The 27048-nt window shown below is 36.9% G+C and overlaps 1 protein-coding gene across 1 annotated transcript; it reads right to left on the reverse strand.

The window, feature by feature from the left end:
- Nucleotides 1-80: 80 nt before the first annotated feature.
- On the reverse strand, nt 81-23577 carry LOC129443904 (adhesion G protein-coupled receptor E3-like). The gene is made up of 14 exons (XM_073860170.1): nt 23422-23577; nt 20208-20504; nt 19859-19884; nt 19684-19758; nt 19409-19592; nt 17990-18100; nt 12574-12755; nt 11937-12101; nt 11614-11817; nt 1825-2057; nt 1602-1668; nt 1435-1526; nt 973-1132; nt 81-869 (listed from the first exon to the last, which is right to left on the reverse strand). Exons 1-14 carry the CDS (start codon nt 23444-23446, stop codon nt 771-773), a joined length of 1920 nt encoding a protein of 639 aa, XP_073716271.1. The 5' UTR covers nt 23447-23577; the 3' UTR covers nt 81-770.
- Between the last annotated feature and the right edge of the window lie 3471 nt (nt 23578-27048).

Below are 27048 nucleotides of genomic sequence, written 5' to 3' on the forward strand. Positions count from 1 at the left end.
CAATACATTTATTCATAACAAATAAACAATACAAATAATTAATTGTATTTCATCATTATTATTATTGGCATGAGCATGAGTTTGTCTTTATCACTTTTATTGTAGTATCACATTCAGAAACCCTGCTGGTAAAACCCTTTCTTGATTTAAACATATTATAAAGTTTTATTTGATTTGTACACATTGTGCAATAGGGTCATGCTAATCATCTCTTACAAAAAAATACATAAGTTGTAAAAGCTGTTTTTTACTACAAATGTGGTCAATAAAAAATACATCCTGATAACAAGTGCAAATTTGCACAAATTTCTTTGATTTATTAACTACCCTGTAAAAAGATTTGTTGGTTAAAAAATATTAGTTAACTTAAAAAATGTATATATTTTAAGCTTAATTAACTTAAAATTTTAAGATACCACAAACACTTGCTTTAAGTTGAACCAACAAATCATCTTTTTTAGCAGGTTGTTTTATTACAAACATTATAAACTTTTTCTGATACCTCTCTAAATTAACCTAACTTTTTAATTCCTAGTGTTAATTTTCAGAATTACAAATGAAAATATTATATTTACATGTACCGACAGGTTTAAAGTTATACATTATATATTAAATGATTATCAGTAACATTTAGAGTTAATGAGACTATGACTATATAAAATGTAACATCTAAAATGTATTCTGCTTAGCTGTGTTTTACTGTAATGAATAAAGTCAGTTTTTTAATATCAGCTCCTGTATGAGCTCACAACATACTAAACATGAACAGTCTAGTCCTCAGTTTCTTTTTCAGTTTTTGATTCTTTGACGGTTTTTGGTCCGTCTCTGAAAAAGACACCTCTCATCCAGTTCCCATACTGCTGTCTGACCTGAACAAGAGATGAGAGAAGCAAAAGTTTGTTTAACCTCTGAATCTCAGAAACTGCTGCTGAGACAGCTGGGAATGAGTCTGTGATGGATTAAATGATTTACCTCATTATTGAGCACACAGTGAATGATGAAGATGAAGGTTCCTTGCTGTGAGTTCAGGATCAGGAAGAGAATCTCGATCATCTTGTTCTGAGTGAAGAAACCCAGAATCCATGGACAACCAAGAATCACACACTGGGCCAGAGTTTTAAAAACCATAATCCTGCAAAGAGATAAACAATGCCATATATGTCTTTAATATCTTCTACAGATTGTTTCAAGTCATTTTATATTTTTCTAAAATTTTACCCTTTGCATGTAAAATGAGCCACAACTAATCCCAATGGCCTTTGTACAAAGCCGCATTACACCGGACACAATTTCACAAAAAAATCCACACTATAAAGCTCAGACTAAAATGATTAAGAATCCCATTTAATGACATTCGTTGTTGTCATTAAAGCATCATGAAGCACAAATTGATTCCTCATGACATGATCACTTTAAAATCAAGGTGTTTGTTACTTGGTTTGTCTCATGTGTGAAACTTCAGCGTTGAGCTTTTTGAGAGTTGAGTTCAGAATGATGATGATACTGATGAAGATAATCGTGTTTATCTGCAGAAAAAAAACAAATAAAACAATTGCTTTCTTTTCCAATGGTTAAAACTACAAATTGTAACAAAAACATACTGCAAGAATGAAGCAAACAGGTCCCAGAAAACTCCAGATGAAGCCTCTGTCCTGTTTAATCCAGCATCTGTTTACAAAAAAACACTCAATAACTATTCAAAAATACTATTTCATGTGAACATTTTGAGACAATTAGATTTTAACACACAATAAATATTTGCACTATTTATTAAGTTAAGGTTCAATTTCTTGAATCTAAACAAATAATCCTCTTCATACATACTTTTCACTGCCATAACCTTCAGGAACCACTCCAACAGACAGGCCCACTATAACAAAAGCGATCGCATATCCAATCACAATCAAGAATCTGCTGCTAAGCACCGCCTTCTGTTTGGAGCTGATCTGTGATAGGTTCTTCACACGGATAAAGAGCAGCACAGCTTCAATGAACATCCACACAAAGCAGGAGAGAAAGAAGAAGTGAAGAGCTCCTGATATCACAGCACACACCACCTGATGAGATTGAAAGATTATTAAATAATGAATCATTCTTACACAGAGAGACTGCAGTCAGTTATAGCTCACATTTAAAGATGCTGTCCAATGCTTATCAAATTTATTAGACCATCCTTGCGTCCAAAATCGCATACTTAGAGGGTGTACAGTACTAGATTAGATTAAGTACCTAACGTTTAAAGTTCCCATAGCATGCTAAATGGCATGCTTTACCAAAACTAAGTTACTGGGTTAATCTTTTTCACATTTTCTAGGTTGATAGAAGCACTGGGGACCCAATTATAGCACTTAAACATGGAAAAAGTCAGATTTTCATAATATGTCCCCTCTAAGCCTCTCCCCAGCTAACAAAAAAAAAGTACTAAGAATGTTCCTTGGAAGTTCTTAACGTTCCCAAAAACGTTATGCCAACACAAAAAGTGTCCATTTTTTTTTAACGTTCTAAGAACATTTCTGGGTTGTCTGAACGCTAGAGGAAGGTTAAATCAGGGGCGCCATGCACCAATTGTTTTAAGGGGGCACAATGTGCACAGCTCACAGAAATTTGTGCATACACAGATATCAATCGAAATATAGTAGACAACATTTGAAGTGGAACAAAAACATTCATCAAATTTGACCTAAAACAAGAAAGGCCATTGGATATTGTTTTTAAGAAAACTTTTAGGAAAGGTTTTGATCCACTTCAAATGTTGACTAGTGTATTACACTCTAAAAAACGATTCTTTTGCTGAACAACCATAACTTATGAAAGTAATTGGATTAAACACAAAAAACTTAGTATTTATAACTTTTCAACCTCTACTTACCATATTTAGTATGTGTAACACAAAAATTTAAGTTACCAGGTGAACTTAAATGTATCCAAAAATAAAATGAAAAAACATAAGTAGTGCTAACTACTATAACAATTGCATCAAAATTAAGTAAATCTAGCATAACATTTTAAGTAACTAAGTGAGCGTTTCTTACAAATAGCAAAATGCAGCAGCAACAGCAAAGAGCAAGGTGACAAGGATGCAGCACACAATTAATGATTATATTAAACAGATTAAAACACAAGTAACAGATTGATGGAGGCTTCTTTGACTTTGCGGTTGCATGCAAAATCCATTTGGCTCAAAAAACTGAGGGCATGTAACCCCTCAGTTTGAATGAGCATGATGCCTTTGGTTACATTCTACCAATTCCAAACGTTATGACAATGTTAATGTTCACACAATGTTCAAAACAACAACAGCTTCTTACACTGACCTGTCTGTCTGTTATGTAAATGACAGAGAAACACTGCACCCCATTACTCTATAAAACACCATTTCTGAATGTTCAGCAAATACACCGCTGTAGAAAACACAACTCACCTATTAGGTCTAGATGTTGATGATGTTTCATTTAAAGTGACACCATGTAATTTTTCAACCTTCATAATAAATTTTAAAGACCCTTGTGGTAGTACATCGACTTTAAATAGGTTGAATGACATGTCTATCATAGCCTAACGGGGTCTGTATCACTTTTACTTGTATTTTAAAACTTAGGGTTTCTGGTAGTAACCAGAGCACCAAAAAAAAACTACAAAATTCGACTGCTTTACGGCATACGTCACTTCCTCCACACAATTTGTTTTTAACGTGAATTTTGCTGGAGGCTACTTAAGGAGTGTAGAGAGCAATTTATAGCATGTGACTCCGTAGCACAGTTTTAGTGTCAGGGACCTATAACACGGGCGACCCGGGTTTGATTCCCCTTTAAGGCATTGTTTTATATAAACTCACGATCTTGATTCATACATAAATGTGATCTTCTTTATAAATGACGGCGATTATCTTGCTTATAGTTCGCTGTATTCAGATGCTGTGTTCACGTATTTACCTTTCTTTTACTGTGTCTATGGTATTTACATTACAATCCAGGATGCTACAGCAGTCAAACTTGCTCACAGTGTAAAACCAAACCCTATTCATTCACCAATCAGATCCGAGCGTTTCTCTCTTCTCTCTTCCTCATTTGCTGCGTTCCGCTGTCACTCGCGTGACGTATTTCAAAGCGGCAGACTTAAGGTCTGCTTGGATCACATCGGTTTACTTGGATTTGGAGCGACAATTTTCACACAAAAGAGAGAAAAAAACGAGCGCCATTGCGGAAAATCCTGGTGGCGAGGGAGAGAGAGACGATGCAACAATATTTGTTTGGAAAAAGGCAAGGAAATATTTCTGGTCGTTACTCAATTGGAAGGCTGCAGCCTCCGGAGGTCAAATATGGAATACGTCATCAAGCCTGGTTTATTAAAGGGGACATATTATGAAAATCAGACTTTTTCCATGTTTAAGTGCTATAATTGTGTCCCCAGTGCTTCTATCAACCTAGAAAATGTTAAAAAGATCAACCCAATAACTTTGTTTTGGTAAACCATTTTCTGCAAGCATGTGAAAAAATAGGTCATTGTAATTTGGCCCTTATTGTGATGTCAGAATAAGGTAATACCGCCCCGCTTTATCTGCACTATCCAACCACAGCACAACCATTTAGTATGGAGAGAAAGAGAGAGATAAAATATTTCACAGCACAATTGAGTTTCAATTGCAACAAACCACCATCATTGTGATCAGTGGTTGCACTTCATCCGCTCATTTGCATTTTAAATGACACACCCAAAACGGCACACTTTTGCTCAGACCTATTTTAGACTTAGTTTACATCTTAAAAAAAATCTCATAATATGTCCCCTTTAAGGTAAACTGAGCATTACATTCGCAAGTCATAAGCATACTGCAACAATTTACGATTAACTAAGTACAAAAGTCAACTTTATAATTGTTAATATTGTGAAATAAGGGAGTCTTGATGACGTATGCAGCTTAGAAATACGACATTCGGAGGCTGCAACCTTCAGATTGAGAAATGGCTTGGCTTCTGCCACGACGAGTTCCTCATCAGAAAGTTGTAACATGACTGCTTTTCTCCCTATTGTCTCAAAATGTTGATCGTTTAGCGTTTTAAATGTTTAGTTTTTAGTTTAGTTTTAAAGGGGTCATAGCGTAAAAATAAGACTTTTTCCATTTTTAAGTGCTATAATTGGGTCCCCAGTGCTTCTATCAACCTAGAAAATGTAATCAAGATTAACCCAGTAACTTTGTTTGGGTAAGCCATTTTCTGCAAGCATGTGAAAAATTAGGTCGTTCAGATTTTGCCTGTTTTGTGAGGTAGGTAGTAAGGCGAATTGCAATAATACCGCCCCCTTTATCTGCAATATCCAACCACAGCACTGCCACAGTGCAGAGAGAAAGAGAGAAAGGAAAAAGTACTTGACAGCAAAATTGAGTTTCAATTACAACAAACCACCATCATTGTGATCAGTGTTTGCACTTCATCCGCTCATTTGCATTTTAAACGACACACCCAAAAACGGCTCACTTTTGCTCAGGCCTACAAATTATCAATTTTTACATGCTATAATAAATTAGCTGCAGAGTATTTTGAGCTAAAACTTCACATACACACTCTGGGGACAGCAAAGATTTATTTTACATCTTAAAAATATGTCATAATATGACCCCTTTAAAGGGGTCATATTATGACATATTTTTCGCCTTACTACCTACCTCAGAAAACAGGCAAAATCTGAACGACCTAATTTTTCACATTCTTGCAGAAAATGGCTTACCCAAACAAAGTTACTGGGTTAATCTTGATTACATTTTCTAGGTTGATAGAAGCACTGGGGACCCAATTATAGCACTTAAAAATGGAAAAAGTCTGATTTTTACGCTATGACCCCTTTAAGGTTGGCCAGTTCCTTTCCTTTGCGACAGATAGTTTTTCTCTGGTTGAGTTAAAGGGCCCATGGCATAAAGATGTTAGCATTGCCACTTTGTGTGTCGTTTTGGGTGTGTCCTTTAAAATGCAAATGAGCGGATGAAGTGCAAACACTGATCACTATGATGGTGGTTTGTTGTAATTGAAACTCAATTGTGCTGTCAAGTCCCTCTTTTCTCTCTCTTTCTCTCTGCACTAAATGGCAGTGCTGTGGTTGGATAGTGCACATTAAGGGGGCAATATTATTATAATAAGAGCTCCTTATAAAGAGGGCCAAATTTCAATGACCTATTTTTTGCTCACACCTACAAAATAGCAATGCTAACCTCTGTATGACATTGGCCCTTTAACTTTGTGTTTATAAAACACACACAAACATCAAGAATCAGAGTATGAATCTCAAGCATGGTGACAATTAAATGAAAAACTTCATGCTGCAATGCATGCTGGGTATTAACAAATTACAAATCTCATTCAGGATTCCCAACATGCACTGCAGCATGGGTAAATAAGGATTTTTTTACAATTTTATTTGTCACCATGGTTGAGATTCATACTCTGATTCTTGATGTTTGTGCGTCCCAATTATACAGCGGATTTTTTGTCCAAAGTTTCTAAAACTCCTTAATGACAAACTGCTGTGAAAGAGCTGGATCTAATATACATTATTGACAGAAAATAAACTTTTGATTATTAAATGAATTAGTTGATGATCTTTACAATTATAGCACCTACCACAGATTTACACCATTAATTTTACATGTTCATAACAAATGTGGTGGGTTAACACAAAGTTAACACAAAGAGGGAAAAGACTAGTAAGCAAAAAGTCAAGTGTCAAGAGTCCAACTAAAACAAACACGAATCACAATAATGGTGACTATAAATGAAAGAAAACATCAACATCCAAACCTAATAAGTGAATTGTGTTTTCTACAGCAATATATTTACTGAACATTCAGAAATAATGTTTTATAAAATAATAAAATGCCAAGTTTCTCTATCATTAACATAACAATTAAACAAGTCAATATAATAAACAGTTGTTGTTTTAAACATTGTGTGAACATTAAAGCATGACATTGTCATAACGTTTAAAAATGGTAAAATGTAACATTCCTCTAATGTTCAGACAACCCAGAAACGTTATTAGAACTTAAAGAAAACTGGACACTTTAACGTTGGCAAAATGTTTTTGGGAACTTTCAGGGAACGTTCTTAGAACTTTTTTCTGCTAGCTGGGGAGGTCTTACGGGTGTGGAACGACATGAGGAGAGTAATTAATGAGAACATTTTCATTATGGAGTGAACTAACCCTTCAAGGACTGTATATAAATAACTGCATCTGGCCATCTGAACAAAGTAAAGTGTTTTACTATTTTTCCGCCTTTCTTGAAAAACAGTACATTTGAAGAATCATGGATAACAACAACTCTATTTTAACATTAGACATGATACTGTAACTAAAGAGCTAACACATCCTAATGGATTAACCATTACAGAAACAAATTATTTTAGTAAATTACCAATACTTAGTTTAGGGAAACCGTGGCACAAACCTTACATTGGATGGTTGTCTAATAAATTTGTTTAGCACTGTTTGTCTTTCACGATCACAATTGTGGCTCCCTCTCCTGGCCACCAGAGGGTTTACTACAAATTATCCTGAGGACTCCATCGCCCATAATCTCTTGCACCGCACTGATTACTGCCACGCCTGCTGCTCATTATCTGGACTTATTAAACCCTGCTCTCACATTGTAAATTCTTGTTAGCTTTACAATGCATTTCTGAACAGTTCTCACTTGTTTTTGTGATTCCCTGGTTTCTGTTACAAACGGCTCCAGGACACAAATGCAAGTTTAATAAGAAGGATAATCCACAAACATAAACCCATAAACAGGCGAAATCCAAATAGCGTTGCAAACAAGGCAGAACAAAGAATACTTAGACTCAGAGAATAGCCAATGGTACAAAAACTGGGGAATCATAAAACAAGTGAGAAATGCAGCGTTAAATCAGTGGTCACCAACCCTGATCCTGGAGGTCTACTTTCCTACAGAATTCGGCTCTGTTTACATGTACATAGCTATTTTTAAAAAGTGAGAGATTTACCTTCGTTTGTGCTCCTCGTTTACACGTGAATGGAGAACTCGCCTCTGAAACCGATTGTTTCTAAAAACTCCGGCTAAAGTGGAGATCTTGAAAATCTTCGGTTGCACGGTTGCATGTAAACTGAGACAAACGGATGTTTAAGCAGGCAACGTCACAGAATATGCGCCAGAGCTCGCACCTACATCAAAAGTGTGACATATGTATACATGTGACTGTTACCCTGAACCCTTCCAAGATCACATTTATGTTTGTGCAAACTCGTTTCGTGTGTTTGTATTTGCAAATACAGCTGCTCCATTATGTCGAGGAGCAGAGACGAGTGCTCGGAGGTCAGCAATTTTACGCGTGTTTGACTTCATGCGGCGCTGCAAGAACCGACAGACGGATGTCAAAGTACCGCGAGAGCGATTCAAAATTAGACCTGTACGTCTGCCGGTGATTGGCTTACGTGGGCTTGAGCTTCTCTTGATGGCATATATGCACAGGTATGTGTAAATAAACACTTTTCTGAAAACTGACATGTGTGCACAATATTATTTTTTGAAACCGGAGAGGTTGAAATGTCCGTTAATGAAAATAGCCGCCCACGTGTAAACGTAGCATTCACCTCCAACCCTAATTAAACACACCTGAACCTGCCAATCATGCTTTTCACGGCTACCCATAAATTGGAGGCAGGTGTGCTGAAGCACGGTTGGATCTGAAGTAGGCACGAGGGTAGATCTCCATGAACAAGGCTGGTGATCACTGGCTTAAATAGTACAGATAATGAGCAGCAGGTATGGCAGCAATCAGTGTGGTCCAAGGGAGATGGGCTGTGTTCCACTTCAGTTTTAGACATGCACTCGCAAACTTCCCTAAACACTTCCCCTCAGGCTAATCTCTGTCACGTGATTTTTTCCCCCAAACCAGTTCAGACAGGAGTTTTACTTAAACATGAGCTCAGGGGCAGAAAGAAATTTGATTGGTTCACAAAAATGGCCAATGAAAGTCCTCAACCGGAGCCCTCAAGGCAGCCTCTGCAGTGAAGCAGCTCGAGCCCACCGCCGGTCAGGTGAGCAGCGCAGATGGTTAGATAGGAAAGTGACTGGTTTTGAATTCAGCTCGAAATGTTTCAAGCTTTTAGTGGTGGGCAGAGCGAGGCTTTGTGAAACACTGAAACAGTTGAATCAATTGTGCCGTATGTTTAGAAGCTTCGAAACATCAATCCGAAACCGCCTCCACAGTGACACCTAGCGGTCGTTTGCATGTCTTTACATGCAGCAGCCTTGACAAGATTTTAGACGAGCGCTGACAAATTGTATCCCACATGTTGTTTAATTGACACACAAGTGATAGGATGGGAGAGTGGATAGTGCTCTCGACTCTCATGCGTAGATCTTAGGATCGAATCCGGGAAATGCATGTGCTACATCATAATAAAATGCTTTTTGTTGTTTTAACATCTGTTTGACAACTACATGAGCTTTTAGGCTCACAATTGTCGATAACTATAGGCTATTCGGGTCTATTTAATAATAAAAAAATGGAATAGAGATATACCAAATAAATAATAAGAGATTCATAAAATATATCAAGCCATAATATGCCACATTGTTTACATATAAAGATCTTTATTTAAATATATAAATCGTTGATAATGTGTTGATAAACTCAACCAGCTTCTTTTTTTACATATAATTTCTCCAGCCTTTGAAAACATTCTCAAACAAGGGACACTTGTTGCTGGCATGCATTTTTTGTAAGTAGCCTAAGTGTTACATACCTATGCGGAAAAAATACTTCTTTTCAGTAATTTATAGTATTTGATCTTGCCAAAAACGCATCTATGATGTATTGTCAGATTTGTTTCCTACCCTGTCAGTTTAAGATTCGACGCAGATTCGACAGGTACGCCACCTTTCGAAATACTTGTGAAATGCACCGCTTGGTGTTTCGAATCACTTCATCACGTGACATGGGTGTTTCGAATCACATTTCGGAGCAGTGTTTCGAAACATTTACGCTTCGGGATCTCGACACAGTGTCGAAACGTCAGTTTCGCGGGAGCCATCCCTAGAAGCTTTTAAGTTACGTGTTTCCACGTTTTCAGGTGTCCGTGGCTCGACTTTCTTTTACGTGCCTGTTTCATGTGTTGGTTACTCAATTGTTTTTCCTATTTTCTTACCATTGTCGCTTGGGATTGGGGTTAGAACAACTTTCTGTTACATAAAATGACATCCTAACCCAAACCCAACTCTAACCCCAACATCAAGTGAAAACAGTTTAAATTTCTGACAAATAAACGTATAAACCACTGCCATTCTAACCCAAACCCAACTTCATCCTCGCGCGAAAACAGTTTAAAACCCACAAATCTAACCCCAATCCCAAGCGACAATGGCTTGAAAAAAGGAAAACATTCCTATCTAACCATCTGTGCTACTCACCTGACCAACGGTGAGCTCGAACTGCTTCACTGCAGAAGCTGCCTTGAAGGCTCCAGTTGAGGACTTTCATTGGTCATTTTTGTGAACCAATCAAATTTCTTTCTGCCCCTGAGCTCATGTTTAAGTAAAACTCCTATCTGAACTGGTTTGGGAAAAAAATCAAGCATCTCTGTCACCATTTTGAAGTGCGTTCCACTTTGTCAAGTGGACGAGGGAAGTTTATATGGACAGACCCTCGCTCCCTCGATTTTGACAGAGGGAGCGAGTCTACTTTGTATGAACACTTCAGGCAGCTCCATATACCACAATGCAACACGATTGTGATGTCACTTCAGCAGCTCGCACTTTACACAGTTTAAAGGGGTCATATGATGAAAATGTTAGCATTGCCACTTTGTAGGTTTGAGCAAAAATTTGTCGTTTTGGGTGTGTTTTTTAAAATGCAAATGAGCGAATAAAGTGCAAACACTGATCACAATGATGGTGGTTTGTTGTAATTCAAACTCAATTGTGCTGTCAAGTCCTTCTTTTCTCTCTCTTTCTCTCTGCACTAAACGACAGTGCAGTGGTTGGTGAGTTCAGATTAAGAAGGCGGTATTATTCTAATAAGATATCCTTATGACATCATAATGAAAGCCAAATTTCAATGACCTGTTTTTGCTCACACCTACAAAGTGGCAATGCCAACATTCCCATCACATGACCCCTTTAAATGATGGAGTGGAAAGTAGTTCACACCTGTAAGTTAAGCTAACTTCCCTGAGTCTCTTTTACTCGGGTGTACGTCATTGCTTATGTTGTACGACATATGTTCAAATGGAATGCCCTAACTTACAGATGTGAACTATTTTCCCCTTCATCATTTGAACTGTGCAAAGCACGAGCTGCTGAAGTGACGTCACAAGGGTCTGTCTATATAAACTTCCCTCGTCCACTTGACGAAGTGGAATGCACTTCAAAATTCAGGGATTCCCAGAGGGGAAGTGTTTAGGAAAGTTTGTGAGTGCGTGTCTAAAACTGGAGTGGAACACAGCCTGAGTGAACGAGACTGAGGGAAGTTAGCGAGGAAATATCATAAAAAAAAGAACTGGAACGCAGCCATGAAGTCCTCAGGGCGATGTGCAGCGAAGCCTCTGGTGGCCAGTAGAGGTACCCACAGTGGCAATCGTGACAACGTCATGAATAATTCTGACCTTGTGAGGTTTTATGAGATTGATGAATTGTTGTGTGAGTAAGAACAGAAGATGAGCCAACAGCAGACTGATGCAGAGGTTGATTCGAGCTACATTGTTCACTCCAGGTTTCCATCGACAGAAAGCAAAAGTCAACAGAGCCAAACTAAGAAACACCAGACCCACGATCACTAACACCAAATTCAACAACTCCAGAAGATCATCCTGAAAATATATATACCCACACAATGTGTAAAATGTACTGCATGGATTGCTTGTAACTCTTGAAAGCCTAACTTAAATTTTCTCTTCCATGAAATCTCACCTGTGTCAGGATCTCTTACCTTTGGTGGTGGGCTGCCGAATTGAAAGAGGAGAGCGAATGTTGACAGATGACGACATGAACACACGGTGTGGTTGCTGTTGGTCTTTACAAGAGAACAACCATCTACAACCCACTCGGTGTTTTCCCAGTATACACAGACAAATTTACCAGTGTCGTTTACCTCCTTTATAGTAAAGGAAAATTACATGCATGTCAGACGTGACTTCAACGACACAAGAAGCCTTTGCAAAAGTACGATAAAAATATGCAATGGTAAACGATCCAAAAATATCACAAAAACAGCAGATAAAGTTTATGGAGTAAACAACATCTAAGATTTGTTGTTGTTTATTACACATTCAAAAAGTATTTAGACTCAAGCAACTATAAGAAACAGATTATACTACTGGATATTAAATGTAAAAGCCAGCACAAAGATACTGACTATAGGTAAATAACAGAATCCTAGACCACCATCATCTTTAACAGATGCCAAAGAGGCTCACATCTGTATCAAAACATCTGCTGGGGAAGCTCAGTAGGAATGATTAAATCGACTCAACTCGGTGAGTGACTTGGGATGTTTCAAATTGCCATTCATGTTACATCACATTTCATGCTGGCTTCCATAGTAGAAGTCAATAAGAGTAACTCACTTTGATGTGTTTCAGGGTGAAGTTGACTGGATTGAGGGGCTTTCCAGTGCTGTTATAAAGGGTAGCTGAGATGACACTGGACATCATGGTTTTATTTGTTTTATCTAATGGTTTGAAGAAGTCTGCCTTCAGTATGTCTTCCATCGAGCCGTAGCTGATAAAAGACACAGCAGCTGATCCTCCTTTAAAGAACAAAGAAAGTTCACCATCAATCTTCATAGTGTGAAAATTAAACTATTTTCATGTTTAAGTGCTATAATTGGGTCCCCAGTGCTTCTATCATTCTAGAAAATGTTTTAGAGATCAACACAGTAACTTATTTTGAGTAAGCCATTTTCTGTAAGCATGTGAAAAATTAGGTCGTTCAGATTTCGCCTGTTTTGTGAGGTAGGTAGCAAGGCGAATTACAATAATACACTGTCAAAAATAAAGGTACGAAGCCGTCACTGGGGCAGTACCCTTTAAAAAAGGTCCTAATATGTACCATTTAGGTACAAGTATGTACACTCTAAGGGTGTTTTCACATATACACTGTTTAGGTCGGCCCAAATGACGTGTCGCTCCGAGTACGGTGCGTTTGGGTCAGTGTGAACACAACAGCCGCACTCGGGTGCACACTAAACGGCCGCTCCGAGACCGCTCTAAACAGGTGGTCTCGGAGCGGCTGTTGCCGAACTCTGGAGCGACCCACCTGTGGTGTGAACACTGCTGGACCTCGGGCCGAACCAAATACAGGAAGTTCTCCACATGTTTGAGCCACTGGGGTTCCGTTGTTACGTGAGCCGGGTGTTATATTGTGGGTTAACAACAAACAAGCCAATCCTGGTCCGTTGCATAGAGATTCGCTGTCTCCTTACGTTTGAGCTGATGATTTTATAAATGCATAGCTGTCCTCCACACACAAATAGTGACATTACGGGCTTTTTAGCAAACGGCTCCGTGAGAAAGGCTTTAATAGAACAGCTACGCAATTTCGCGTTAAAGCAAAGAAACTTCGCAAAGACGTGCATCGTTTATCTCCACATCTTGATAGCTGCGCTCTCCCTGTCAGGCTGGTTGTCGTGGAAACGTGGGGGTGGTCATGAGACGGTAAGAGCTGTCAGAGACCAATGACAGCGCTGACCGTTGTCACATGGTGTACGGTGCGGCATTTCGAGTAAAGTAAAAAATATATGTATGTGAACACGGACCGCACTAACTGAAAAATGATACAATGTATTTTGGTGCGCTCCGAGGCCGCACCACGGTGCGCACCAACATATGTGAAAACAACCTAAAAAATAATCCGTAAAAAAAACAGAAAATGTCCTGACAGAAAATTACTGGTACTTTTTCCGTTATGTTTACAGACATTTCTGTTTATTCAAAAACTGAACATTCTGTAGATTTACAGAACACTGTCCGTAGAGTTACAGAACATTTTCCGTAGTCTTAAGGGACACTTCAATCCGCCTATGAAAAGCAACAATGGTGACAATTAATAACAAAGCTTCATGCCGCAATGCATGCTGGGTACCAGGATTGTAGAAAACTCTTTCTTACCATTTACTGTCACCATGGTTGAGATTTGTATCCAAACTGTTGATGTCTCTCTGAAGCAAAATCCCACAACTGGCACATTTCAGCAATCTTATTCAATACAATGTTTATTTCAACCGGCATATTGTGTCACTTTAATACACTTCAGTTCTTTGTTTTTAATTTATCATTTCAATTTTAAGTGTTAGGCAGCATAACATAAAAACAACCAAGCTTATATGACATCATAGACAATTCTCCTCCTTCAAGCAAGAAACAAGTTGTAATTGCTACAAGCAAAAAACTGTTCCAAAGCTATAAAAGAGCAGAGTCAGTTCTGGAAGGTCAAGGGACAAAAGCCTAACTAAAGGGAACACCAATCTCCATAGTGGTGACTTCAAATGAATCTAAAAGAAACACAAACTGGAGATTTAATGTGATAAATGTTGTGGTAAATATCCATTTGGCTTACACGTCACGTCAGAAAGAAGATTTGTCTACTAAATCACATGTGTGGATGCTGGAATAGTTTAACACTTGTATCTTGTTCTGACAGCATTTGTTTAGAAAATAACTCTGCAGGCAAGTTGTAATTTTAGGTTTCAAACAGAGATGGTGATAGAGAGGCAAAAGTGAAAGATTGCAGCAGGAGTTATTGCACCCATAATGCAACATGTCATTAAAAAAAAGATAAATGCCTGTAAAACATAAATACGGAAAATTCCTTCATATTTACACAGTAGTTTGTCCATTTTTTTACGGATTTTTTTTAGAGTGTACCTTTAAAGGTACATTTTGGTAGTTCAAAGTACTAATATGCACTCTTTGGGTACAAAGATGTACCTTTTTGAAAGGGTACTGTCACAGTGACAACTTTTGTACCTTTATTTCTGAGAGTGTACCGCCCCCTTTATCTGCACTATTCAATCACAGCACTGCCATTTAGTGCAGAGAGAAAGAGAGAGAAAAGAAGGACTTGAAAGCACAATTGAGTTTCAATTACAACAAATCACCATCATTGTGATCAGTGTTTGCATTTCATCAGCTCATTTGCATTTTAAAGGACACACCCAAAAATGGCACACTTTTGCTCAAACCTACAAATTAGCAATTTTAACATGTTATAATATATCTATATGATATTTTGAGCTAAAACTTCACATACACACTCTGGAGACACCGAAGATTTATTTTACATCTTAAAAATATCTCATAATATGACCCCTTTAATAAAAGTCAAAATTAGCATAAGAAAATTAGCTCTTTGATCGTGGGTTACTTTAAAGGCATATCAACTGCCAAAAGCAATGCATTGTTGTTAATTCTCCTTGGATCAATAAGTAAGAAATAATCAACAAAGGGCTGTTTTATTTAAATAATGCATGTCTAAGGGGGTAATGCGGAATGTGCGTTTATTGAAAAATAATGCATACCTGTGGAACATTTTTCAACCAATCAGAATAAAGCATTTAACAGCTCTGTGGTATAAGGAAGGAATAATTGATGACAGGCCATTGGATTATAAGAAAATAATGCACACCCAAGGTGGTATGTGGCACGACACGAAGCAGAGTGCCGTTACACCCCAGCCAGCAGTGCCCGGTGGGGCTAATGCAGGCCCCACATGGGCCCGCAACATAGGCCCCACGCTGGTCCCGCACCCGGGTTCCACGCCGGCCCCACCTGACCCAGCCCACATGAACCCCCTGTAGAAACCAAAGTCAATGTGGACCAAACCAAAGCCAATTATGGGTGTGGTTGAGTTGAAGAAGTGATGAAGTTAATTAGATAATGAAGAGATGAACGAAGTGATGATTGACCATTAATGATAAACACCTGCTGTTAATAAACAGACTCACTAAAGAAAGATAAACAAGAAGAGAATAAAGACAAAATGCCAGCAGAACCACAACAACTACAAAAAATAAATAAACATTTCTTGGTGGAGCTAATGTAGACTGCAAAATCCCCAGTGTTAAATTAATGCTGCTCAGTGTTTAGATCCACATTACAGGGTGTTAAAAAAAGTAACACTGAGGCATTTTCATCTTACTTGTAGAGTTATTTATTAACTTAGGTCTGGATGTTGGCTGTTTCATTGGAGGTCACCATTATTGTGATCAGTGGTTGTTTTTGTTGGACTCTTTACTCTTTACTGTTTGTGACTTGTTTTCTGGTTGCTGTAACTTAGTGTGTTTAAAACCTGTTTGTTATGGCAACGAAAGAGACAAAAGTGTCCAGTGTGATTCTATGACGACGATGGTGGTGGTTGTTAGTAGTGATGGGCAGTCTGGCTCTTTCCATTGATTCGGCTCTTTTGGCTCAAGCGCTGGCTCTACATTTTAGTGATGGCAGTCCGGCTCTTTTCATAGATTCGGCTCTTCTGGCTCGGCTCCCTTAGAAGAGCCGGCTCCCCTGCATGCGTCTGAAGATTCGACTCTGCTCGTTTGCTACAAAGAATCAGCTCTTAGAGCCGCTCGTTCGTGAACGACCCATCACTAGTTGTTAGGATATAGTGTTGATTGTTATGTAAACAAACTGATATGCTATTTTAGTTTGCTTACCAAAAATAGTTTTCTGTCAGTAATGTGATACTGAAGTATGACATCTGGCGCTCTCATATCAGTTTGTCATTTAAAGAAAGTTGAAATACTGTATAGTTCAAAATTAACTGTTGTCCAAATTAGACACCCAAATATAACGAATCTGAGTATGGATCTCAATAATGGTGACCATAAAATGAAAAGCTTCATGCTGCAATGCATTCTGGGTATCAACAAATCTTATCCAGAACTCCCAGAATGCACTGCGGCATGAAAAAAAATCATGAACATTTTGGCATTTTTCTTTGTCACCATTGTTGAGATTTATACTGTGAGACTTGATGTTCGTGTGTTTAAGTTACAGCATGTTTAATCTAAGTACACATTGTTTCAAAATCTTCAGAATGACAAACCGCTTTGAGAGTGCCAGATATCATACTGTAGTATCACATTACTGAGAGAGACCAATACATCTGCTAAATGAGCAAACACTGAATGAATAAATACATTTTCTAGATGTTCGACATACGTATCAACCACCATAACAGAATTGCAACATGGTCTCTTCTTTACCATAACAAATATAACACACAAAGTTATAGCAAACAGAAAAAATAAACAAAGAGTCAAACTAAAACAACCAATGATCACAATAGTGGTGACTTTAAATGAAACATCTAAACCTAAGTTAATAAATAACTCTACAAATAAGATGTAAGATGTAAAATGCTTCAAGTGTTACTTTTTTAACACTCTGTAGTGTGGATCTATATAAACATTAAGCAGTGTTAATGTTAATTTAACACTGGGGATTTTGCAGTCTACATTAACTCCACCAAGAAATGTTTATTTATTTTTTGTAGTTGTTGTGGTTCTGCTGGTATTTTGTCTTTATTCTCTTCTTGTTCATCTTTCTTTAGTGATTCTGTTTATTAACAGCAGGTGCTTATCATTAATGGTCAATCATCACTTCGCTCATCTCTTCATTATCTAATTAACTTCATCACTTCTTCAACCCAACCACACCCATACTTGACTTTGGTTTAGTCCACATTGGCTTTAGTTTCTACAGAAGGTTCATGTGGGCTAAGTCAGATGGGGCCAGCATGAAACCCGGGTGCAAGACCAGCTTGGGGACCATATTCCAAGCCCATATGGGGCCTACATTTGCCCCACCAAGCATGGCTGGCTGGGACTGTGGGTGTGCATTATTTTCAAATAATTTAACGGCCTGTCGTCAATTATCAGAATAAAGCATTTAACAGACCCATGATATAAATGAAATGAACCACTTCAACAACAGTGATGTTTTTTAATCTGTGCATATGAGTGCACCGTAAAAAAAATTCACATACCTGAAGACTGTGCAAATTTATAAATATCAATTTCCATTTGAGCAGTTTTTGTTTGGACAGGAGGAATGATTTGTTTAGTTGCATTTGGTCCAATCGCAAGAACTCTGACTTCTACAGAAAGGAGAAAACAGAGCAGATACAGTATAGCCTACAGTATTAAATACAGTTACTGTACATTGCCTTAAAGGGGTCATAGCGTGAAGACTTTTTTCATGTTTAAGTGCTATAATTGGGTCCCCAGTTCTTCTTTAAACCTAGAAAATGTGAAAAAGATCAACCCAGTAAATTAATTTGAGTAAGCCATTTTCTGCAAGCATATGAAAATTAGGTCGTTCAGATTTCGCCTGTTTTGTGAGTTAGGTAGCAAGGCAAATTACAATAATACCGCCCCATTTATCTGCACTATCCAACCACAGCACTGCCATTTAGTGCAGAGAGAAAGAGGGAGAAAAGAAGGACTAGACAGCACAATTGAGTTTCAATTACAATGAACCACCATCATTGTGATCAGTGTTTGCATTTCATCCGCTCATTTGCAATTTAAAGGATACACCCATAAACGGCACACTTTGCTCAGGCCTACAAATTTGTGATTTTAACATGCTATAATAAATCATCTGTGGAGTATCTGTGAGCTAAAACTTCACATAAACACAAGATTTATTTTACATCTAAAAAAATTCTCATAATATGACCCCTTTAAAGACTTAAAGGTGCTGTGTGTAGATTTTAGCGCCATCTAGCAGTGAGATTGTGACCAATGGCTCAGTCCCCAGCTTAACTTGATATGTAAATGTAATGAGAAGTCCAAACGTTTTATTTTATATTATGCAAATTGCCAATCTTATGCACACGGAACAAGTAAAAGAAAAAATTCATGTGCACATGCACGTGTTGTGAATTAGGCAGAATGTTTTCATGAAAAATTCAAACACAATTATAAACACAATTATTAGTGACTGAGACCCGGGGTTTAAATCATTACCTTTTCGACGTTAAATATTGCCATTACTTACAAGTCCTGCCAGTTATTACTAATTTTCAGACCTACAGAGTACTCGGAATAAAAAATGACGGAAATTCTAGAAACCTTTCTGGAAGGGATGAGATCTAATACTAAAACTATAGGATTGAAAGAGTAAAACCAGATCAGATCAAGAGACGACAATGCATTTACTGAGAAAAAATTTGAAAACTTTGTACACATAAGGCAGGCAATAAAAAAATCGAAAACTATGCATTGTTTGATAGCTACCAGAAAACTAAAGACAGCAAAATGATACAATGAGAAACGATAGTAAATGAAAAAAGCTTCTGCTGTTATTTGAAATTGCCTTATACAATTTGCGAAATGGTGGCGTCAGAGATGAAAGAAAAAACACACACAAACACAAACAGGATCGTAAACCGCTCTTTTACCTGTACTGCTGTAACTCAAATTCTTATAACTCAAAATGTTTGTTGGCTCCACAAGTGCAGACACCAGGACATCGTAGGCGTTTAGCATAATGTTCCCATTGGCCGCCAGATCGCTAATATTACTTGACATTTCAGAAATCCTCATTTGAGCAGAATCAAGAGCCTTCAAATAATTTTCTGCCAACTAACAACATTTTAAAAAGATACAGTCATAAAATGCAAAAATAAGGTACAGTAGATAAATCTAACTGACCAGGGCAGAAAACGTTACTTACGTCAGGAGGTATTTTAAAGGTTTCTGAGATATTTATGATCTGGCCAACAAGATCCATCACGTGCTCTGGAGAGACCTGCTCAAGAAGAGAAAGAAACACGTTTGTGGCACTTCTTACTGTAGTAAACATGTTTTGAAGTACTGTTAGAAAATGATAGAAAGACGTTCACACGTACGCTTGTCAAATTTTGATTTCCAAGTTCTGGAAGGACAATACAGGGTTTATCGTTAGTATGCATCCTTATATTGCATGTGCAAAAATGAAAGCATTCTCCTATAGTATGTACTGTAAATCTTAAAGAGCATATGACGCATATTTATACTGTAAAAATACTGGCTTATTTTCAACCCACCGTTGGGCCAATAAGGGACTTGTATGCAGCGTTATTTTAAGCCAAAATGCTGGATTGTTTTACCCATTATTGTTCAAATATAAACATGTTGTTCCTTCTTGACCCAACGCTGGGTTTCTAGAGTATAGCCTACAGTTAATAAAGTAATACAGGAAGACAGGACTTTACGCACCTGACAGACAGGAGCAGGAATATGTTGCTGCTTTACAGGAGCAGAGATCTGGAGCATTATATTGGCAGTTGGTGGTATTGATATTGTTGGTAAGGTTGTAGAAACCGACCATACAGGAGCAGCCTGTATCGGTTTTGTTACAGGAGTACACATGGCAGGAAGTATTTGAACTATTTGTACAGTTCACAAAGTTGGAGGGATTTGTGCAGGAGGGGTTGTTCGGAAGAGAGCAGTACCAGCCGCTTGCTTGTAGTGATTTTTGGATCACTAGATCACTTGCGATCAGGATCTGCAGGGCTACAGATGAGAAGCCAAGTTACTAATGTTGTATTCAGTTAATATCTTTCACATTACTGTTTACGTTTCATTAGAGGAATGGCACCTGCTTTTATTTCCTATAGCTAATGACTATTTTGTTGTGTATTGATGCTTTGGCAATGTTTTATGTATAACAATCATGCTAATTACGTACTTCATCAATGAAACGAAAGAAGGTCCAAATTAGGTGATTTGGGTGATTTCAAATGTCAACATTGGCTTTCAGAGATCTTGCACCCCACCTTTAACAGCTTTACAGACGTACAAATTGTATGTATTCTTATACATAAAAAAATCACAGGATTGGCGCTTCTTACTCATGTTAATGACATGTTTTTTGTTATATTTTTGACTTATTAAAGACAGTTTACTCATTTACCTTATAAAATGTTTATGTCTTTCAGATAATCAACGTAACATAATATTAAACAAGACTACACTTTAAAACATTAAAATGAATAACATTTCTGTAATCATTTAATCATTTTGTAATATTTAGTCAGTCTCCCATAACATAGAAGGCAATTTCTCCTATTCAGCTATAATTACACTAAAAATGTACACAACATATTTTAATTTTACTATTTTGCTGTAAACATCATCTTTACGATTCATACGATTGTGAGGAACAGATCCAAATTCAGCCCTTTATCCTAATTCCAGTTCTCATCAGCGACCGTAATCGTCAAATCTTGCCGTTTCTTATGAATTGAATTCAAATATTGCACCTCAAGAAGTTTTACGACACATTGCTTTACGGCAGTAATATCGAACGCTCATTGGCCCTTGCGTGGTGCGTCACAGATTTGCGTCAATGATTGCAGTCTTTCAGGTGATGTGCTTTTGAAATTTGAAATGTGTGTGAATAATATATATTATTATATATATGAATAACAACCAGTGACTTCTGAGACAAAAAAGTCATTAAAAAAATCATTTTACTTACCATTCAAATTTTTGACAAGATACATCGCTCTAACTTATAAAAACAAGTTAAAATAGCATGTTTTCATTTGATAAGTTCAAAAATAACTTTCTTATGACTTATTGATCACATCATTTTACAGTGCTGCAATGACTGTAAATCCTATTTGGTTATACTTACACCTACACTACACTATGAACTTAAGGCTGCAAAATTTTCAAAAGAAAAGTTCACAGAAGTATTAACTGCATTTCAGAAGAATGTCACAATTTCACTACTCAACAAAGGCAAACAAACCATAACATGAACGCAGTCATACAGTATGGCGTTGGCAAACACTACATCCGCATTTGATTGCAAGCAAATTAGCCGAAAATGTCATGACGCAGGTTATCTGAATGCCCTCTAGCTATAATACAACATACTGTAACTATGCAACTGCCAGGCGGAAAACAACAAGAAAACATGCTTGTTCTGCTTTGCATGGATTTGGATGCAAAATAACTTTATTTAATCTTTTGAATATCCATATTGCACAGTGCATATTCTCATGTTTTATTTTTACACAGGACTGTGGTGGAAGTTAGCTCGAGGGCAAACAATTTACATGTTTCTTATTCATTAGAAGAGGTGATTTATAAACACATAAAATGACCAGAATGACCACTGTACACTTATGTAAACTCTACATCCACCACCAGCTGCAAACAGTAATATACTGAACACTGTCAGGAAATAAAGGTCAAAACTCAAAACAGGGAATATAACAGCACCATATGCATAAAAACACAATGCATACTGTACAATTGAGCATAAAGCAATCTCCACTCTCCTTACAATTGGATTTAGTGTTTTTTTTTTTTTTTTGGTAAGTCTAAGTGATTCAGTTTACATGTATGTTTTTTTAATGAACCACATTTGACTTGTAATTTTATGATGTTTAATGTGAAAGTATCAAAGCCATGAAGTTTAAAGCACGGATGATGTTTTTTTTATGTCATCCCAGCAAACGTGCTTTCTAGCAGGCAGATGACAAAGCTGTATTCAAAGCAACCTGTTATGTGTCAGACACACCTTCAGATGGGTGCATATTATGTTAAATGTTTTACATATAGTCAAAATAGCATTCTCCTGTTACAGTCTGATCTGAATCACTATAAAGTTTATTTAAAATATATATATATAATATATTGCACAAATGTTTCAAAAAGATTTTGTGTTAATATGCGGAAGCTTTGCAAATGCACAATGTCAAGTTGTGTTTGGTGTCTTTGGCATGAATTAATGTGGATAATCATTAATCATTAAAATAATCCATTAATGTATGGTTTGTTAGGATAGGAATATTTTAGGCTGAAGATAAAACTGTAAAATCTGAAATCTAAAGGTGCAAAAAAATCACCTTGAAAGTTATCCAAATAAAGTCCTTAGCAAACACATATTACAAATGATGAATACATTTTTAATATGTTTGTTCTAGGAAATTTACAAAATATCTTAAATGGAACATGATCTTTAATTTTGATCCAGTATTGTTAGCTATTGCTACCCATGCTACTTATGACTGGTTTTGTGGTCCAGGGTGACATTTAAACTTTTAAACAGCATGAGCTTTAGATGAACCAATTTATAACAGAACGGCGCTAAGATGTAAATAAAACATTTTAATATACCAAAAATACAGCGAATATATTGGAACAAAGGTGCAGTGTGTTACGTTTACTGTACTGTATGAGGCAAATCTACAATGCAAGTTTTAAAAATGTTAGAAAACATAATTTATACATTTGATAATTACATTAATGCGTTTGGCAAACATTCTTAAACCAGAGCAACTTTCAGCGACTTCAACACGGTGGCCATGACCAAAAATTATATAACTGTAATTTGCTTATTTTGAGACCAATTAAAAAAGAAATTATTTCTTTCAAGAAATATTTAAAAAAATGTATGCAATGAGGTAATACTTACCTGTCAAAGAAAAGAGGATTTTCATTATCACCTGTAAAGTTAATAATCCTTCAGACAAAATAATGTCCTGTGTCAACAACCAACTAATAAACTGAATGTGTCTAAACACGAATCAGGGAAGCTGATGCTGTAAACATTTGCATTTGGAGAACAACAAACAGACCTCACGCATATACACACTGTAGGAACACAGTCCTTATATTAGCCATCATTTACATTTTGCTCTGGAAGTACACTGTAAAATAAATTTGCGATCAATCATATCTGTCAGAAATTATGTGGACGGACCCAAGGGCAGACAGGGATGAACAAACACTAACACTTTATTAACAAAACAAGAAAATATGAAACAAAAATCCCACGAAGTGGTGGCAAAACAACATTAAACAAAGCACAAGAACAAGAGAATACTAAACCCTAAACTAGACAATAGACTTATAAAACTAGACTTAAATTGACTTACATAACACAATACACTTTAACTTGCCTAGAGAAACAGGAACAGGTCAGAAACAAGGCAAAACAAACAAAGGCCCTGTCCCAAATGGCACACTCTGGACTTGTGGTCCACCTCAGAGTCCACACTTTGATGACTTCATGTAGTGCAGACTTTAGGGACCCTTTATGCGAGTCCATGTGGATGCACCGGAGTCATATTTTGGGACAGACTCGAGCGTCACGCCGGAAATAGTAAGATAAGTTGCCTGTCAGTGTGAACTCCTCCATTCCGTCGTCTGATTGCTCTTTCGCAAGGACTTCTGAGTTGGTTAAGTGCATGAATCCTGCTGCAGTGCAGGTTTCGCCGAAGACCGCATTGGGGGAAAAGGGGGCGCTGATGAGCACACTTCATAGCGTAAAAATGACAGATGGGGCACCCTATGGACTCGTAGACTAAGCGAGCAAGTGCAACTTAAGGCCACAAGACCAAAAGTCCACATGAAGTGCGCCTTTTGGGACAGTGCCATAGACAGAACAATGAGCACAAGGACTTTAAATAGAGAGAACTAATTAGGGAAACAGGTAAAATAATAAGCAGGTAAAAAGTGTCGAGACACAGGAAATACTTAGTTTAGTATACAGAATACAGACCACGCATTTCCCACAAAAACATTGTGCTGTCAGACCCCTGCCATACTGGACTAAATATTAAAACAAGACAAGGTTCCAGCAGGATCCTGACAGATATCAACACATTACCTTTATTTACATTACTTAAGAAATAAAGTTATGCAATTTCAAATAGCTTTTTTATTTAGCAATTCGTCATTAGACAAATGTAAAATACTAAGTTGAACTGACTTGCACAGACAATTTAATCAAAAGATGTTTATATTGCAGTCAGTCCTTCCAGATTGATTGTTGCGGGAAAAAATCCTTGATCTTGTGGCATGTTTTCTTAAAAAATTTGATGGAATATGCGGGATATTTATGCAATTTTATGTGATGAAATTGCGGGAACTTGCAAAAATAGCAGGAACTTGCAAAAACTGCTGAAACTTGCAAAAACTGTTTGCAGTTGTTCAGGTCACATAATCACATCAGTTTATAACGTTCACATGCACAGCAAAATCCCCAGTGTTAAATTAACACTGCTCGGTGTTTATATAATCCACACCAAGATTGGTGTTAAAAAAACACTAAATCAGTGTTAAAGTTAATAAGATAATGAAGTGATTGAGTCATTAATAGTGAACACCTGCTGGTCATTCCGTGTCAAATCAACTCAATTTTGGAATTGTTCCTGTCTTAAATTTTTTATTTTGTTGACTCTTTTTTTGGAGAAAGTAATACTAAAATGAGGAAAAAAGCCAAATTATTAAATGCAATCGATGAAATTACCATAGTTAAATGAACAATATCATCATCTCTGTTTGAAAACTAAAATTACAACTTGCTTGCAGAGTTACATGGATGATAGGTTTAATTTCTAAAGAACTGCTGTAAATCTGGTTGATAAAGTAAGTCACCATTGTGCCGATTAGTGTTTTCTTTAGTTGGGTACTTGGGTCTTGAAGTTTAGTGTTAGTTTTCTTCTGCTGATTGTGGCAGTGTGTTTATAAAACACATCTGTTAAAGCAGAGAAAGATGAGAGAAATGAAGTATTAAACTGTTACTATGTTAATTAGTATGAAAGTATAAGTCTTGGGATTCAATTATATCATAAAAAAGTAATCCCTGAATATAAGTGTTTAATTTATGTTCTGCCAACCCTGTGAAGCTCCCATGAAATCCAACAGTGCTGTAAAAGTCCACATACCCTGAAGAGTTAAATATTGTTTACCCAAATCTAATCCGTGGTGTAAGTCAGACACACTGAGACATCAACAATCAGCCTATAAAGCACAATCATGGTGACAATCAACAACAAAGCTTCATGCCGCAATGCATGCTGGGAACCAGGATTGTAGAAAACTCATTCATAAATCCCATCATGCATTGCAAACATGACAAAAATTTAGCAACTTTCTTACCATTAACTGTCACCATTGTTGTGATTTGTATCAGAAATCATGAAGTCTCTCTTAAGCAAAAAACAACAACAAAAAAAGACGCTAAAGCATTACGGCAGTCTCATTTAATACAATGTTACTTGCATAGAGCTTTTTTATATGCCTGTTTCTCCATAATTAATTTGTGATCAAATGTTTCAATGATTTGTAGAGTAGAATACAATAAAAATAAACTGAGAAGGCCTGGAAGGTTTTTCCTCTACATGAAGCGATGAACACGTGGTCTTACTAAAACATTGTTGTAAAAGAGGATAATTAGATCAGTGAAGGTCAAGGGACAAATGCCCAACTAAAGGAAACACTAATCACAGTAATGGTGACTTCAAATGAACTCAAAACAAACACAAACTTAAGATTTAATGTGATACATTTTGTGATAAATGTCTATTTGAAATGTGAGACATCACGTCAGAAAGAAGATTTGTCTACTAAATCACGCGTGTCGATGCTGGAATAGTTGAGCACTTGTTTTTTGTTCTGACAGCTGTTTAGAAGTTAAACTCATCCATTTAGAAAATAACTCTGCAAGTTATCATGTTATTTTTCAAACAGAGATGATGATAGAGAGGCAAATGTGAAAGATTGCAGCTTTTGGAGGCATACACCTAACAGTATTCATCTATTGCATTTGGTAGTTTGTCTTTCTTTATCATTTCGGTGTTATTTTCTCCAGAAAACGAGTCATCAAAATAAAAATTTAGAGACAGCAAAATGTCCAAAATGTAATTGATTTGAATGACCAGCAGGTGTTCACCATTAATGTCTTAATCATCACTTCATTATCTCATTAACTTTGGCACTGATTCAGAGTTATATTTTTAACACCAGTCTTTTTTGGCACCGATCTTGGTGTGGATTATATAATCACCAAATAGTGTTGATTTAACACTGGTAGAGTTAATTTAACACTGGTGATTTTCCTGTGTGGCAACAGGGGACATGGCTGCACTTGTGTGAAGTAAATGCAACATTTTTCAACTTTCTGCTAAGATATATGTGATTTTTGATTATGAAATCATGAAAGCCTTGCATATTTTGCGCACGGAAATCTGCAATTTATGCTGCGAAAGTGCGGTGTATTTGAAAAAATGCAGTCTTTACATAAATATGCGGACTT

This window comes from Misgurnus anguillicaudatus, chromosome 3 (genome assembly GCF_027580225.2).
Source record: "Misgurnus anguillicaudatus chromosome 3, ASM2758022v2, whole genome shotgun sequence".
Lineage (NCBI taxonomy): Eukaryota > Metazoa > Chordata > Actinopteri > Cypriniformes > Cobitidae > Misgurnus > Misgurnus anguillicaudatus.